The sequence below is a fragment of the Equus asinus genome, chromosome 8 (genome assembly GCF_041296235.1).
Source record: "Equus asinus isolate D_3611 breed Donkey chromosome 8, EquAss-T2T_v2, whole genome shotgun sequence".
Lineage (NCBI taxonomy): Eukaryota > Metazoa > Chordata > Mammalia > Perissodactyla > Equidae > Equus > Equus asinus.
In genome coordinates, this window is record NC_091797.1 from 93,616,094 (window position 1) to 93,630,728 (window position 14,635).

The window sequence follows — 14,635 nt, forward strand, 5'->3', positions numbered from 1 at the left end:
TGCAACATTAAAATCTTGCCACTTCCCAACAACTGCTGCCCATTCCTAAGTGTACAATTAAGTCAACTATAAGCACCTTTTATTTTAGAACAGCGAATTTCCCTCCCAAGTTTTTGCTGACCTTCCTTCACAGAGGCTGTCCGTCGCCTTGTTCTTTTTTTCCCCTTGTGATCTTCTTCCAGTATCTTATCATCAAAGCCAGTCAGCTCAATGGTTTCAGACTGACTTGTGGGTCCAGCAGAGAACCACTCTGGTTCTTCTTCTGTGTAGGAATCATTTCTTCTACGTTCACTAAAGACACGCTTACTATCCCCAAACTCCCTCTGGAAAAGTACATAATGCAAGATAAAAAATAAGACTTTCATTAAGGCATTTCTACCTCAATCAAAGTCTTGATGAATTAAGTAATGCTCAACAGTGCAAAGAAGATACCAGGCTGTAGACCTGAAGCCCCTCCCCATCCCCAGCTCTCTCTAGTCCTCCTTAATCTGGCTTAGAATGGGCTATGTTCACCCAGGATAGCAAAGTAACCTGGTACAAATGAAGCGTATGTCGAGTTTCTAAGCACATGAGGTGCCAAAGGATCTAGAAGACAAACCCTGAAGCGCTTGTCCTTGTAGTCCCTCTCTCGGTCTCTGTCTCTCAAGTCTCGCAAGTCCTTATCGCTAAGACGGTGATCCTTCTCAAAGGTCCGAGCAGAGATTATCCTCCCACTGCCAATCCTTCGTCCACCAAGCAGGCGAAGCCCATCACTGTCTTTCTCCAATGGGCTTCCTGAACGCCGAGAGCTAACAGCAGCGGTCACATGGCAGCCCCCTCCAAAGCTTCGTCTCTGTGGGCTGAGAACAACATCTAAGTCATCTTCTTTCACACGCTCTCGTGGATCTGGAAAGATGCCGGAAAAAGAAAGTTAAGCAAACCAACAAGGGCATTTTTCCTCTTTAGGTGGTCTGTCCATGACTGGTGGTGGGGAGGGGTATTGGAAAAGAGTCACCACCAAAACAGATACAGAGCAATATGTACATTACATATTTAAATAAGACTGAGCCTTCGGCCTTTTCTCGGAGCAATAAATGTTCTTCTAAATGAGTGATTTTCCATGATTAGTCTCCACAATCTCTTTATTTGACTAAGTCCTTAACTACGTAATAATTAGCAAATGTTTTGTCAACTAATACACTATAGCAGGTTTCACTATTTGAAAAATAACTACATAAAAAATTAAAGTGTCTCTTCAATAAACGGTATTGAACAGTTGCTTATCCATGTGCAAAAAACATGAACTTGAATTCCTACCTGGTACTATATACAAAAATTAATTCAAAATTATCATAAATCTAAATGTAAAACCTTAAACTATAAAACTTCTAGAAGAAAACACAGGAGGAAATCTTTGACATTGAATTTTCTTAGGCATGACATCAAGAGCACAATCCATTTAAAAAAAATGATAAACTGGGCTTGACGAAAATTTAGAACTTCTGCTCTTTGAAAGATACTGTTCAGAGAATGCAAAAATAAGCCACAGACTGGGAGAAAATATTTCGCATGTTATCTGAAAAACGACCTGTATCTAGTATATATGAAACTATCAAAGACTCAAAAAACAATCCAATTAAAAAATGGACAAATGATTTGGACACTTCACCAAAGAGGATATATGGATGGCAAAGAAGCATATGAAAACATTATTAGTCATTAGGGAAATGTAAATTAAACCATAATGTGATACCACTACACACCTAATAGAATGGCTAAAATCAAAGAGACTGACCATTCCAAGTGCTGACGAGGATGTGGAGCAAGTGCAACTCTCACACACTGCTGGTGGAAATGTAAAATGGTATAATCACTTTGGAAAACAGTTTGGCAGTTTCTCAAAATGTTAAACATACATCTACTATAGGACCCAGCGATTCCAGTCTTAGGTATTTACCCAAGAGAAAAGAAAGCATATGTCCATATAGAGACTTGTACATGAATGTAATAGCAGTGTTGGCTAATAGTCAAAAACTGGAAACCCAAATGTCCATTAATAGATAAATGGATAAACTGTGGCAAATTCATACAATGGAATACCCCGAGGCAATAAAAAGGAACAATCTATTTATACACCCAACAACACGAACAAATCTTACAACAACTAATTCTGAGTGAAAGAAGCTACCCTAAGAATGTCTATTATATAATTCCATTTATTAAATTCTAGGACATATAAACTAATCTATGGTGACAGAAAACAGGGCTTCCCTGGGGGGAAGAGTGAGGAGGAATTAAAGGGAGGAACTCACAGGGGTTCTACGGAACTTTTTGGACTGATGGAAATGCTTATTACTTTGATTGTGGTAATGGTTTCACAGGTGTATACACAAGGCAAAACATCAAATGGTACACTTTATGTGCAGTCTATTATATGTCAATTATATCTCAATAAAGGTGTAAGAAAAATAAACATGTCCACAAGAAAAAATTCTTCCTAGAAAAACCAGAAAAGATAAGTACAAGTGAGAAAACTTCTTTTAGTACTCTCACCAGAAACAGTTCCTAAAACATTTTGCTATGTGCTTTTCCACAATTTCCGAGCAGTGTCTCAGTTTTTTCTAACAAGAAGATACAATGTGGACAGTTTTGTATGAGCTGGTAAACACGACTCCAGTGTTTTTACAGTCGAACAATGTAATATTCCCACATGTGGCTATACCGAAGTTTACCCAAACCATTTCTACTGTTGGACAGTTAGGTTGCCTCTAAGTTTGCATCATTTCATTAAAATCTCTGTGCACATCTTTAATGATTACGTTAGAATAATTTCTTTGCTTTGGGGACATTACTGCACTAAGTATACTGATACACTCTGTGTTGAGGGGTCTTATTGCTCAAATTAGAGTCAACCTCTATCTTTTTTGCTTAGTTCCAAATTTATTTTATGCTGAGTCTCTCTCTCATCTCAAAAGGAGTTCCTTTTGCAACAAGTTCCTTGACTCGCTTTTATATTGCCAGGTCTCCATTTCACTCTTCAATATCTTGTCTAGTTTAAAGGGATAAAGGTATGGAGGATCAAACTTTACTCCAGTCTCAAACCATACCCAAACTCTGTATTCAGATCACAATACAATACGAATTAAGAATTGCCAGAACTGATTTATACCTGACAACTAGTCTCATATATAATACTAAGCATAACACAGTTTTATGCTCCCTCCCACATCTAACTCAGTTATTCATGTCAATGAAAGACATCAGTACTTTTAATTCAAAAGCACGTAACCTAATATAGTCTACTTGCCACTACTATACAGGAAAGCTATGATTTTATTCTGCTAATCAGGAAAAATCCCATTGGTAAATCAGTTTCCTGATAATGACACTTTCCCCCAATGCGTAAAACTCTCACAGCTAAGCCTGAAGATAGCAGCAAAGAGCACTGTCTCCAAAACTGCTGCCCCGACTTCTGAGTGACACTGTGCTCACCTACTATCCTGCGCACCAGGGAAGGCCGGTCTGTATCCAATTCTTTCTTCAGACTTTCCACTGGTGAGCTCCGCCCTGAAGCTGGGTAGAGAGAGGCATGCCACTTCTCAGGGTCCCAGACGCCATCACTAAAGGTCAAAGAGTACTCACAGTTAGCACTTGCATCCATGAACTACAAATAGTCTAATTTCTAAACTTTAGGTAATAAGTTACAGAAACCCCTTTCCAATATAAAACTTCATGGTTGCTATCAGAATGGTTATATCTTTTAAGATGAAAACAAAAAACAACTATTAAGTCAGTAAAATTTTGTTGTTGTTCACATAATACCAATAGTCACTTGAAAACCAGTGGTCTGTGCATAAATGAAACATTCAGACTACAAACCTTGGGGTGCATAGGGATTACAATAACTATGCTTGTCCTACATAAAGAAGATGCTCCATAAATACTGATTACTCAGTTTACTGAAGATTAGTACAAGAGAGGAAAAAACTCTTTAATCCTCTCATTAGAAGTAGCTCCTGGAACGCTTGGTATGTATTTTTCCAGAATTTCTATGCATAGTCTCAGTTTTTCCCACAAGCAGGACAGACAGTTCTTAAGAGCCTAAAATGTGTGGTTTGAGTTTTATTTCGTTACCCTCTAACGATGGGGTGGCAGGTGGTACAGTGTGCCGAGCAGAGGCTTTGGAGCCCAATCATCTGGAACCAAATTCTAGCTCTGCCACCACCACCATGGACATCCTGGACCCTTCAGTCTTCTGCTGAAAGGACTTCCCCAACCCGCAAGATCAGACCAGGCCATGCTACAAACTAGCACTGTACTCCACACTTGTAATTCACGCCTGTAATGCGGGTAATGATCAACTCTTTGAGTATTAGACTGTATCCTTCCACAGACCAATGTTTCATGAAGGTAGTATTTAATAAACACCTGACACAGTATTTGCCACATAGTAGGTAACAACTGAATCCTTGCTTCAGCTGAATTTCTTGAATAAGTGGGTAAACCTCTCAGTCTCAAACTCCTCACAATAAAGGAGACAGTACCTATCTTCTAGTGTGTTGTGAGGAATGCCTGGAGTTTAAGAACCCAACAAATTTTAATTCTCTGAGAGAAGAGAAACAGAAGAATGAGAAACTCTTTCTTCTCTCTCATTTTCATTACTATTATTAGGCACAAAGTCTCCACTTTAGAATAAAAAGAGAATGTGTGTGCCAGTGATAACTTTATTTTATGCCAAGAAGAAATATAACACAAAAAAGTTCAAGGCATAAATTGAGGCATAAAAAAGCTTTACAGCTTTAATGAAAAAACCAGCTTATCTGAGACTTATCAAAAAACCCTAACCAACTGTAATAATCATTATTCAAGTAACACCCTCATCAGGGGAAAGCGGTGAGCAGTCCAGATTTAACAAGCTTCTGAACAGTCCAAATACAAAATGATACGAGTATGTCCTATTCAACCAAGAAATTAAACATAATAGATATTTTATGTTTAAAATACTAAAAGAACCATCTAGCTTGACATTTAAGAAATGACCTTAAAGTCTTAAGGTGACCATTAGAAGTGCAACACAGGGTTATCATAAAGGATTTTCAGACCATTTTTAGCTACTATCTTCTCAAAACAAAGCCTTCTACTTCTTATGAAGGAGCCCAGGATGCAAAAGGACTAATATAAATGGCTAAATGGGTTATTTTGTTTGAGGAGGTGGGGCAAAGATAAAAGGTTCAGAGTCCTGATTAGCCTACTTGGAGCAGGCCCTTTGAAGAAGGACCCTCAAGGCACAGTGTAAGCCACTGATAGAGAGAAAAGACCCTGGTGAGGACTCTTGTGTTCAAGTCTTAATTCTGCTTTCTGACTCTGTACCTTTGATAAAGTCATCTTCTAATTTTAATTCCATCACCAGTTAGTTGAAAAGGAATTGGTTTAGTTGTCCTTAGAGTCCCTTGCAGCTCAAATCTTTGAATTACTGGTGTAAAGCTAATTAATAATGAAACTGACGAAGATAATGCAATGACACACTATTCAGTCATGTTCATACCTTATCCGCAATGTATCTGTCCAGAAGCCCAATGTCATTACCCATGAAACCTCCCCACTCAAAATTCTACCAAAAAACTCCAAAGCAACACAATTCTAAATTTACCAAGTCTAGTGTAACAACAAATTGACTAGAAACACACCCCCTGCCACCAATACCTGTCATATTTTTCAGAGAGGCATGAAGGCCTCTGTTTGGAATGAGGGCGTTCTTTTATATCCAAGAGCTCCTCCTAGAAAGAGAAATCAAATGGTGATTTTAAATAACATTTCTCAGGCCACACACTTTCAATTTATTTTTGTTCTCAGTAATTGAGTGTCTACCTTAAACATTTCACACAGTTCTTATTTATATCTTGACATATTCCAGAAAGGACTCGAGTTAGCTCAAAGTTCTGGCAAGAATCTCAAGCAGAATTGGCAAATAACTTAATAGTGATCAGTTTCTTGCTACAATACATTCTCTTATAAATCGCTGTCCAATAATATAGTTATATTACACAACACGGAATGCTCATCAAGGCATGGAAGCTTCAGGCTCACATAAAACCTCCAGCTAATCTTACCACTCTTAAATGCATTAGATGCCAATTTACAAGGAGTTAGATTTTTTTTAATGTATAGTAAAAGTGCCAGAAAAAAAAAACCAACCCAAACATCCATATACCATTTATCTAATTTGCCTGCCATTAACATTTTCCCCTCATTTGCTTTAGCATTTGGGCTCTCTATATGTAACTTTTTTTGGGAACCATTTAAGGGTAAACTGCATAAGTTATGGTCCTTTACTCCTAAATACTTCAGTGTCTATTTCCTAAGAATGAGGATATTCTTTCACAGCCTCTTATCCAGTTCCAGGAGAGAATTAAGCCCCACAGAAAATGATTTGAGTGACTATTTTTCCATTCTCCTAAGGATTATACTTGGCCAACATCATTTTAGATGCATAAGAGATAAGCAAACCCACTACATACAATGGGTGCCTTAGGGCATAAGGGCTCCTCTCTGCAGAACCTGGTAGAGAAGGGCTGTCAGTTTCATATAACCAGTTATCAATAATATTTTATCTAATCAACCCCTCCGGATTCCAGTTTTGTCAACTGACCCGGTAATGTCCTTTATGTTACTTTTTTAGCCTCCAACACAAGATCCAGTCTAGAATCAGATATTGGTTGTCATGTATTTCGGCCTCTAATCTGCAACATTTCTACAACTTCTTTTGTCTTTTATGACTTTGAGATTTCTAGATTACAGCTTAATTTTTTGTTTAAGAGAACATTATCATTTTGGGTTTATCTAATGTTCCTCATGATTAGACTGAGGCTAAGCAACCCTGGGGCAGAACACTAACTTAAGAAACGTTGTGTCCCTCTCAGAGCATCACCTCTGGATGCCCATGTCCACCTGTCCCTTATTACTGATGGTAATTCTGACCACTTGGTCAAGGTGTTCTCCAGTCTCTCTACTGTTCAGTTACTACTTTCCCACTTGCAATTAGTATGCAATCTATGGGGAGATGCTCTTAAGTCATGCAAATATCCTGGTCTTCATGAAAATTTCCCCCTAAATTTAGCATCTATTGATGATTCTTGCCCAAACCAATCTTGATTTTCCAACTCTAGGCCTCTCTGGTTTCTCTCCACAGTTACCAATCAGCACTTGGCATTCCATGTAAACACAAATCTTCCCTTCTCCCCTGCTTATCTGCCTATTTATTATTACCCTGGGCTCAGATTCCTAGTTTCCAATGGTCTATAATTCATTAATGTCCTTCATTATTTTGGTGCTCAAATTGGGAGCCTCTTTAAAGCTGGCTCCTATGTCCCTTTGACATGCCCTACCATTTTTTAAAAAGTACTTCCTTACTTTCTGGCTTATCTTGTACCCATCTGGCCCTAGCCTAGAACTAGCCCTAGAGTCAGCCATTTCTCTGAGAAATCCTAGTTCCTTTAAGTGAGGGAATGGTTAAGAAACCAAGTTCTGGGAACTGGGTATCCTCATTTGCTTCTAGGCCCTTTCAGCAGAACTAGGAAATATATGCAATTATATACATACACAGATATTTAATATATACACATCTGTTCCTAAAGATGCATGCACACAAAAAACAATGCCTCCCCTTTTATGCACATTTAAACATTTTCATAACAAAGTACAAAAAGCAATTCTTAAACTTTCAGTACCAGTAAAATGCTTCAACTGCCTTGTAAAAAAGCATATCCCACTGTGCCATGACCTCTGGAATACCCTCATCACAAGCTTCAAGATACAACGCTCGCTGCTTCTCTGATCACTGCTTCCCATATCTTGGGGTAAATACGGAGGGATAGATTTACTCTCTCAGCCTACACGAATCACGGCACATAAGCATGCCATGAATTCACTCAGGTTACCTGAAGCATTTAAATGTTTTCTCCATGACAGCAAAATGCCCTAGGACTAGATGACATTTTAACTTTAAAACCCAGAATATCAATCAGGCACTTGCATTTATTTAGAATTTATTTATGAATTATGTCTTATTGTGTAGAAATACCTATAAAAATTTAGAAGTCTGAGATAAACAGAATTTCAAATATAAGAAAATGTCTAGAGGCTGCTCAAAATTCTGAAAAAAACCGTCAAAGCACTGACATACCACCTACAAATTGCCAGAAAAGACTGGAGTCCAGTGAAATCTGCAGGGTAAACAGGTGTCAGAGGTGCAGGGGTGACACAAATTTGGCTGGGGGCGGATGGACCAATAGTAGTTATGATGATAGCAGATGTTACGATACAGAAATCCTAAGGACAGCAGGGCTTAAAATTTTCCAGTAGAAACAGGAAGGACGTTGCAATATAGGAAATACTTTTACACATACGCTACAGGAAAAAAACACTATAAAGCAATTTTTTTGCTATTAGAAGCAACCCAAAGATTATTACGTATTCTCTTATATCCACTACTCTCTAATTCAAATATTAAACTAAGAACCCTAGTATACTGCTAAACTGAGAGCAATATATTTCATACTTAAATATGTATATTCTCAATATACAAAAGTTTCTCAACAATGAGGCTTTGTTTGAAACTTTTAACCCCAAAAGATAATAGAGTCCAAGTGATAAGTACTCTCTATTACTACTACACATTCTTGCTAAAACTCTAATGATTTTATCTATTTATTTAGGAGTTAATTGGGAAAGACTAACATTTTAACAAAGCCACAAAACATGTAGGAGGACCAAATGTTCTATATGTGGGGATCAAAAAATATTTTAACAAAGGCAACAAACAGCCTTTCAAAAAGGGAAATAAGGAGGCTAGTGAGAGAGGACAACTAAATGAAATATGCTATCCTGGATGGAATCCTGGGACAGAAAAAGGACATCAGTTTAAAACTAAGGAAACGTCACAATATATGTAAACCAAACCATCATGCTGTACACCTTAAACTTATATGGTGATGTATGTCAATTATTTCTCAATGAAGCTGGAAAAAAACTAAGGAAATGTGACTATAAGTATTGACTTCAGTTAATAACAATGTATCAACACTGTTAATTGTAACAGATGTACCATACAAATCTAAGATATTAATAATAGGGAGCTGTGTGAGGGCTATTTATGAACTGTCTACTATGTTCCCAGCTTAATTGTAAATCTAAAACTGTTCTAAAAAATAAAGTTTACCTCTACCTCATGACATACAAAGATTAACTCAAAATGTAAAAAAATTTAAGTAAAATTAAACTAAGAGTATGCCAAAAGCATAAGCAACCAAAGAAAAAAACAGATAAATTGGACTTCAAAGTTAGAAACTTTCGTGCTTCAAACATTACCAAGAGAGTGAAAAGACAACCAGAGAATAGGAAAAATATTTACAAATCATGTATCTGGTAAGGGTCTAGTATCCAGAATAGAGAACCCCTAGAACTCAACAACAAAAGGACAACAATCCAAACGAAAAACAGGTAAAAGATTTCAATAGATTTTTTTCCAAAGATGATACATAAATGGCCATCAAGCACATGAAAGATGTTCAATGTCATTAGCGAAATGCAAGTTAAAACCACAGTGAGATAACCACTTCATGTCTACTAGGATTGCTGTTTAAAAAAAAAAAGGAAAATGCAAACTGGGGCAGCCACTATGGAAAACAGTATGGAGATTCCTCAAAAAACTAAAAATAGAACTACCTTACGACCCAGCTATCCCACTACTGGGTATCTACTCAAACAATTTGTAATCAACAATCCAAAGTAACATATGCACCCCTAAGTTCACTGCAGCACTATTCACAATAGCCAAGACATGCAAACAATCCAACTGCCCATCATACAGATGATTGGATAAAGAAGACATGGTATATAAATACAATGGAATACTACTCATCCAGAAAAAAAGACAAATTCATCCCATTTGCAACAACATGGACGGACCTGGAGAGTATTATGCTTAGTGCAATAAGCCAGGCTGAGAAAGACAAACACCATATGATTTCACTCTATGTGGAATATAAACAAGCACATGGACAAAGAAAACGGTTCAGTGGTTACCAGGGGAAGGGGAGTAGGAGGTGGGCACAAAGGGTGAAGGGGAGTACTTAAGTGGTGACAGGCAAGAAATAATGTACAACTGAAATTTCACGATGATGTAAACTATTATGAACTCAATAAAAAAAGGGGAAAAAATATTGGCAAGGATACGGAGACACTGGAACCCTCTAACATTGCTGATGGGAATGTAAAATGGTGCAGATGCTGTGGACAACAGTGGTAGTTGCTCAGAAAGTTAGTTTCCATAAGACACAGCAATTCCACTTCTAGGCATACACTACAGAGAACTCAAAGATTACGTCCATACAAAAACTTGTACATGAATGTTCATAGCAGCATTATTCACAACAAGAAAAAGTAGAAAGAATTCTCGTGTCCATTAACTGATGAACAGATAAACAAAATGTGGTAAATTCATACAATGGAATATTATTTGGCAATAAAAAGGAATGAAGTGCTGATACATGCCAAAATACGAACCTTGAAAACATTATGTTAAGTGAAGGAAGCCAGACACAAAAAGCCACATGTTGTAGGATTTCATTTATATGCAATGTTCAGATAGGTAAACGGAGACAGAGCGTAGATTAAATGGTTGCCAGGAGCTGGGGGAAGGGGATACTGGGGAGTGATTGCTAATGGGTAGAGAGTTTCTGTTTGGGGTGATGAAAATATTCTGGAATTAGACAGCAGTGATGGTTATACAACTTTGTGAATTTACTAGAAACCACTGAATGATGCATTTTAAAAGGGATAAATTTTATGTATGTGCATATCTCAATAAAAACAAATTTTCTTTAAGTAAATTAAACTAAGAGGTTCAGTTACCAGAGGTTAATATTTTATTTAATTTCTCTTCTTACAGACTCATTACTCTAATCACAGACTGATACATGCCAACTACTCTCAGACACAGCCCGCCCTGGTGGTCTAGTGGTTAAGATTCAGTGCTCTCACAGCCGAGGCCTGGGGTCCTTTCCTGGCCATCTGTTCCTGCTATACACAGGGTCACCAGGAGTTGGAACTGATTCAGCGGCACTACCAATATAACAACTCTCAGATACGAGAGTCACTCAGGTTGGTAAAAATGTTTTAACTTTCCCTCTATTATTCCAGCTTTCCCTGTGACTTTATATGCTTGGCATATACTAGGTGTGAATAAACGTTCAAGCGACCATCTATACAAACCTGAGAGGCCTGTAAGAGCACAAGGTAGAACAGCAGGCCAGTTGCACACTCGCATTAACCATGCCAGCAGCACCATTTGTGCCTGGGTACACCTGGACCAAGTGCAATGGCTAAAACACAACCCACCTGTACGAGGATGAAGAGTCATTTTCTTCATTAATAGGCTGAGAACTGGGAAAATAAAACAATTCTTGGATTGTAAACGCTGCTGGGAATAGCTTGAAACATCTCAGTAAAACCAAACTTACTGTTCTTGAGAGCAGGACTACTTAAATCAGTTTCATGGCCTCAAGGAGTAGAAGACCCCCTGAAGTCATATACAAAATTATGCATTCATACAATTTCTGTAGTGGGTGTTCATACCTTCAAAAGATCTCCAATGGACACAAAGAGGTTAAGAAATAGTGCTTTAAACCAATGTTTCTCAAAATATGGCCCAAGGTCCACCTGGACACGTAAGAAAAAATGAGATCCTTCTCATGGGATTTAGAGGGCTGAATCTGTTGCCTTCCAGCAATGTTTAAAGTTGCATAAGATGTTATCCCAGCCTAAGAGGATCCCCCATTTAAGTGGGGAGGGGAGAAGCCACAAGCTAAGTCAATACAAAGTTTGCTCTTTTCGTAACTGTCCACAGAACATTTCCTGTGTGCCAGGCATAGCGTCTAGCACAGGCAGATGACTCTTGTCTCTGGCCCCATGGCTCTCCAGTCTCTCAAGAGAAGTGTTCTTGAACTTGCCATCTCATCAAGAGCCCTTAACAGCAATTCTTCCTGGAAAGGAACCCCTTTCAGATATTTTCAAAGAAAATCAACTTTGGCTAAAAGCAAAATACTTGGAAAGTGCCCTGTCTGAACTGGGAGTGCTCCTCTCCATGAGTATTTCAGGGGGGAATGTGAGATGACCCTTTTGTAGAATCCTGAGAACCCATAGGAACTTACTGATCATGAACAAATTCACTAAAATTATCATCTGGACAAGAGGAGAGTTACTATCTGAGACCTTACTTTTTGTACAGGTTACTAAAACCTGACCAGGCAGGAACAAGCTGCTAATTGCCCAAGAGACACACACCCAAAGAAGTATAAACAGATTTCCTTAGTTTTAGCAGTCTTTCTTAAAGAAAATTTGCCAAGCTTCCCAAAACAATCTATTTGGGAATTACTAATATGGACACCAACTTTTAATTATCAATATAAAGTAGAAAGCAAATGAATCTGAGTATGAGCCCCAAACAACAGTGGTTAAAATCCTCATCCTGTTTCTTTCGGCAGAAATCCCATGCAGAAGCAGCTATGCATTCTGATGACATTCTGACATTATAGAAGTTTCACACAAGCCACTTACAGGAAGAGATGAAAGGGGAAATATTCTTCACCTTTGTAAGCTGAATTCAATTCACAAGAGTAAAAAGCTCAATTTTTTATAATTAATGTAGATATTTTGTAAAAAAAAAAAAAATTGCAGTTTTATTTAATTAATAGTCAAAGCACTCTAGAAGTGACCTAGCACCTCACCTGTGTGTGCACCTGGCTCTTCCTAAAGGCAAAGGTCCAGGGGAGCAGTGTTTGGGTTGGGTCTGCCTTTGACCTTTCTCTCCCAGTCCCCACCCTCCACACACCCACTAGCATTGGGTTTGGCCCATCAGGCTCTCACATGGTTGCTGACTGACCTGATATTTCATTCTACTGAGTCACATGACTTTTCTGAAAGGATTAGAAAGCTTTCAAAAATAGATCACAATAGGGTAATGGCATCCATAGTGGATAGCCAGGGTAATGGTGAACTAACAACATAGGGCACATGGCATACATTCCACTACCCCCTGCCACCTGCCCATTCATGAGGTTTATTGCTAAAGGGGCACCATTTAGAACAGTTCTTACAGCAGGGTCAGGATTCAAACTGGATCCTGCAGAGTTGATAAGCAGGACTTCGCACCTGGATTCCACCCAAGCATCTAATGGTAGCTGATTTGATGCAAACATTTTCTTCTACTGAAAGAACTTATCTGAAACTAAGAAAATGAGACCGGGAAAAACACCCCAGGAAAGCTTGTTTTTTCTGTTGTTCTGGCCAATGCAATAATAATAAAACTTGGCTTTTAAATGTGTTTACACAACTGATAAAATGTAATGTAAATGTACAATGTAAAACATTAAGTAAGCAGGTAGATAAATACTAGAAGGAAACAAATCATTTCTAGGGTGGGGGCATTACATTTTCAGTAGGGCTTTCTGGTTTCTTATTGAAATAAAGATGGTTACCATGACATTCAGCAAATAAGCATCTTGACCTAAAGTTGGTATCGTTTAGTAGCACTCCCTACCCTTATTACAAATATCAATCATAAGTGGTTTTTAGCACTTAACTGTGTGCCTGCTGCTTTTCTAAGCACCTGACGTGCATTTTCTCATTTATTCCCCACAGAAATCCTACCTGGTAGACACTGTTTCACCTGCATTTTACAGAGGAAAAGGATGAGATTCAGAGAAGCTAAGTATATGGCTGAAGGTCACATAGGTTAAGTGGTAGAGTGGGGGATCCTAAATGAGGCAGTGGGGCTCAACGGCCCTTATCCTCTCCTCTCTACTGCTTCTCGAGAGGACAAGGGAAGGTGCATGACCCCTCCCAACAGCTCTGTCACTCAGTGCTGAGTTTGTCTCTATCCAATGGGACCAGTGGGAATCCTGAGCCAAACTGCCACCTCCTTGGGCAGACTTCCCCTAAGCCAGACTCCGCCCAAAGCACCCTTTCGTGAATCAAAGGCCCTGCCCACAAATTTCTATTAAAGGTTCCAATTGTGAAACGACTGGCTCCTAATCTAGTTAGAAGTTCCCGCCATGAGCAAGGGTCATGAATCACAATTTTTCAATATGACTGAGAATTGGAACAGGTAGGAAAAAGCAGTCAGAAGACAGTACCTACGGTGTTGCCAACCAGCCCCCTCTAAGAACTTCCAGTTGGCTAGGTGTCCTGGACAGCTGAAACATTAAGACTGTATAACGATTTTTCATACTATAATCCTGCCTTCTCCAATATAAATAGGCATCCCTATTTTTATACTAGCTTAAGAAGTTTGTAGCTAAGTGTGTCACTGAAATGCCACCCGTTAGAGGTTACTACTCAACTCAGTTTATGAAAGATATCTACTAAGTTATCAAATGAGATCTTTCTACAGGCAAAACTGACCATCTGACTCTTGACTTCAACCTAAGATTTAAATCACAGTACTCTTTCTTCAGAGGCTTGACTTCAAGTCTCACAACATTCTCTCCCAGAAAGCTAGGAGGATTACTCAAATCAGTTCACTTCAGTTGCTTGTCTATTTTCTTAGTGGTTTTAAAGCAAAGATCTAAGGGCTGGCCAGTAGTGTAGTGGTTACATT

General features: G+C 38.5%; 1 protein-coding gene across 11 annotated transcripts in view; it reads right to left on the reverse strand.

The window, feature by feature from the left end:
- EIF4ENIF1 (eukaryotic translation initiation factor 4E nuclear import factor 1) overlaps positions 1–14,635 on the reverse strand; it is a 44,513-nt gene that overhangs the window by 24,410 nt on the left and 5,468 nt on the right. For all 11 annotated transcript variants that reach the window (XM_014834322.3, XM_070516423.1, XM_070516425.1 and 8 more), the window contains exons 3-6: positions 5,683–5,756; positions 3,472–3,599; positions 599–885; positions 122–323 (exon numbers count right to left, since the gene is read on the reverse strand). In XM_014834322.3, the coding sequence (XP_014689808.2) occupies positions 122–323; positions 599–885; positions 3,472–3,599; positions 5,683–5,756 (691 nt within the window). The remainder of the gene's footprint in view (positions 1–121; positions 324–598; positions 886–3,471; positions 3,600–5,682; positions 5,757–14,635) is intronic.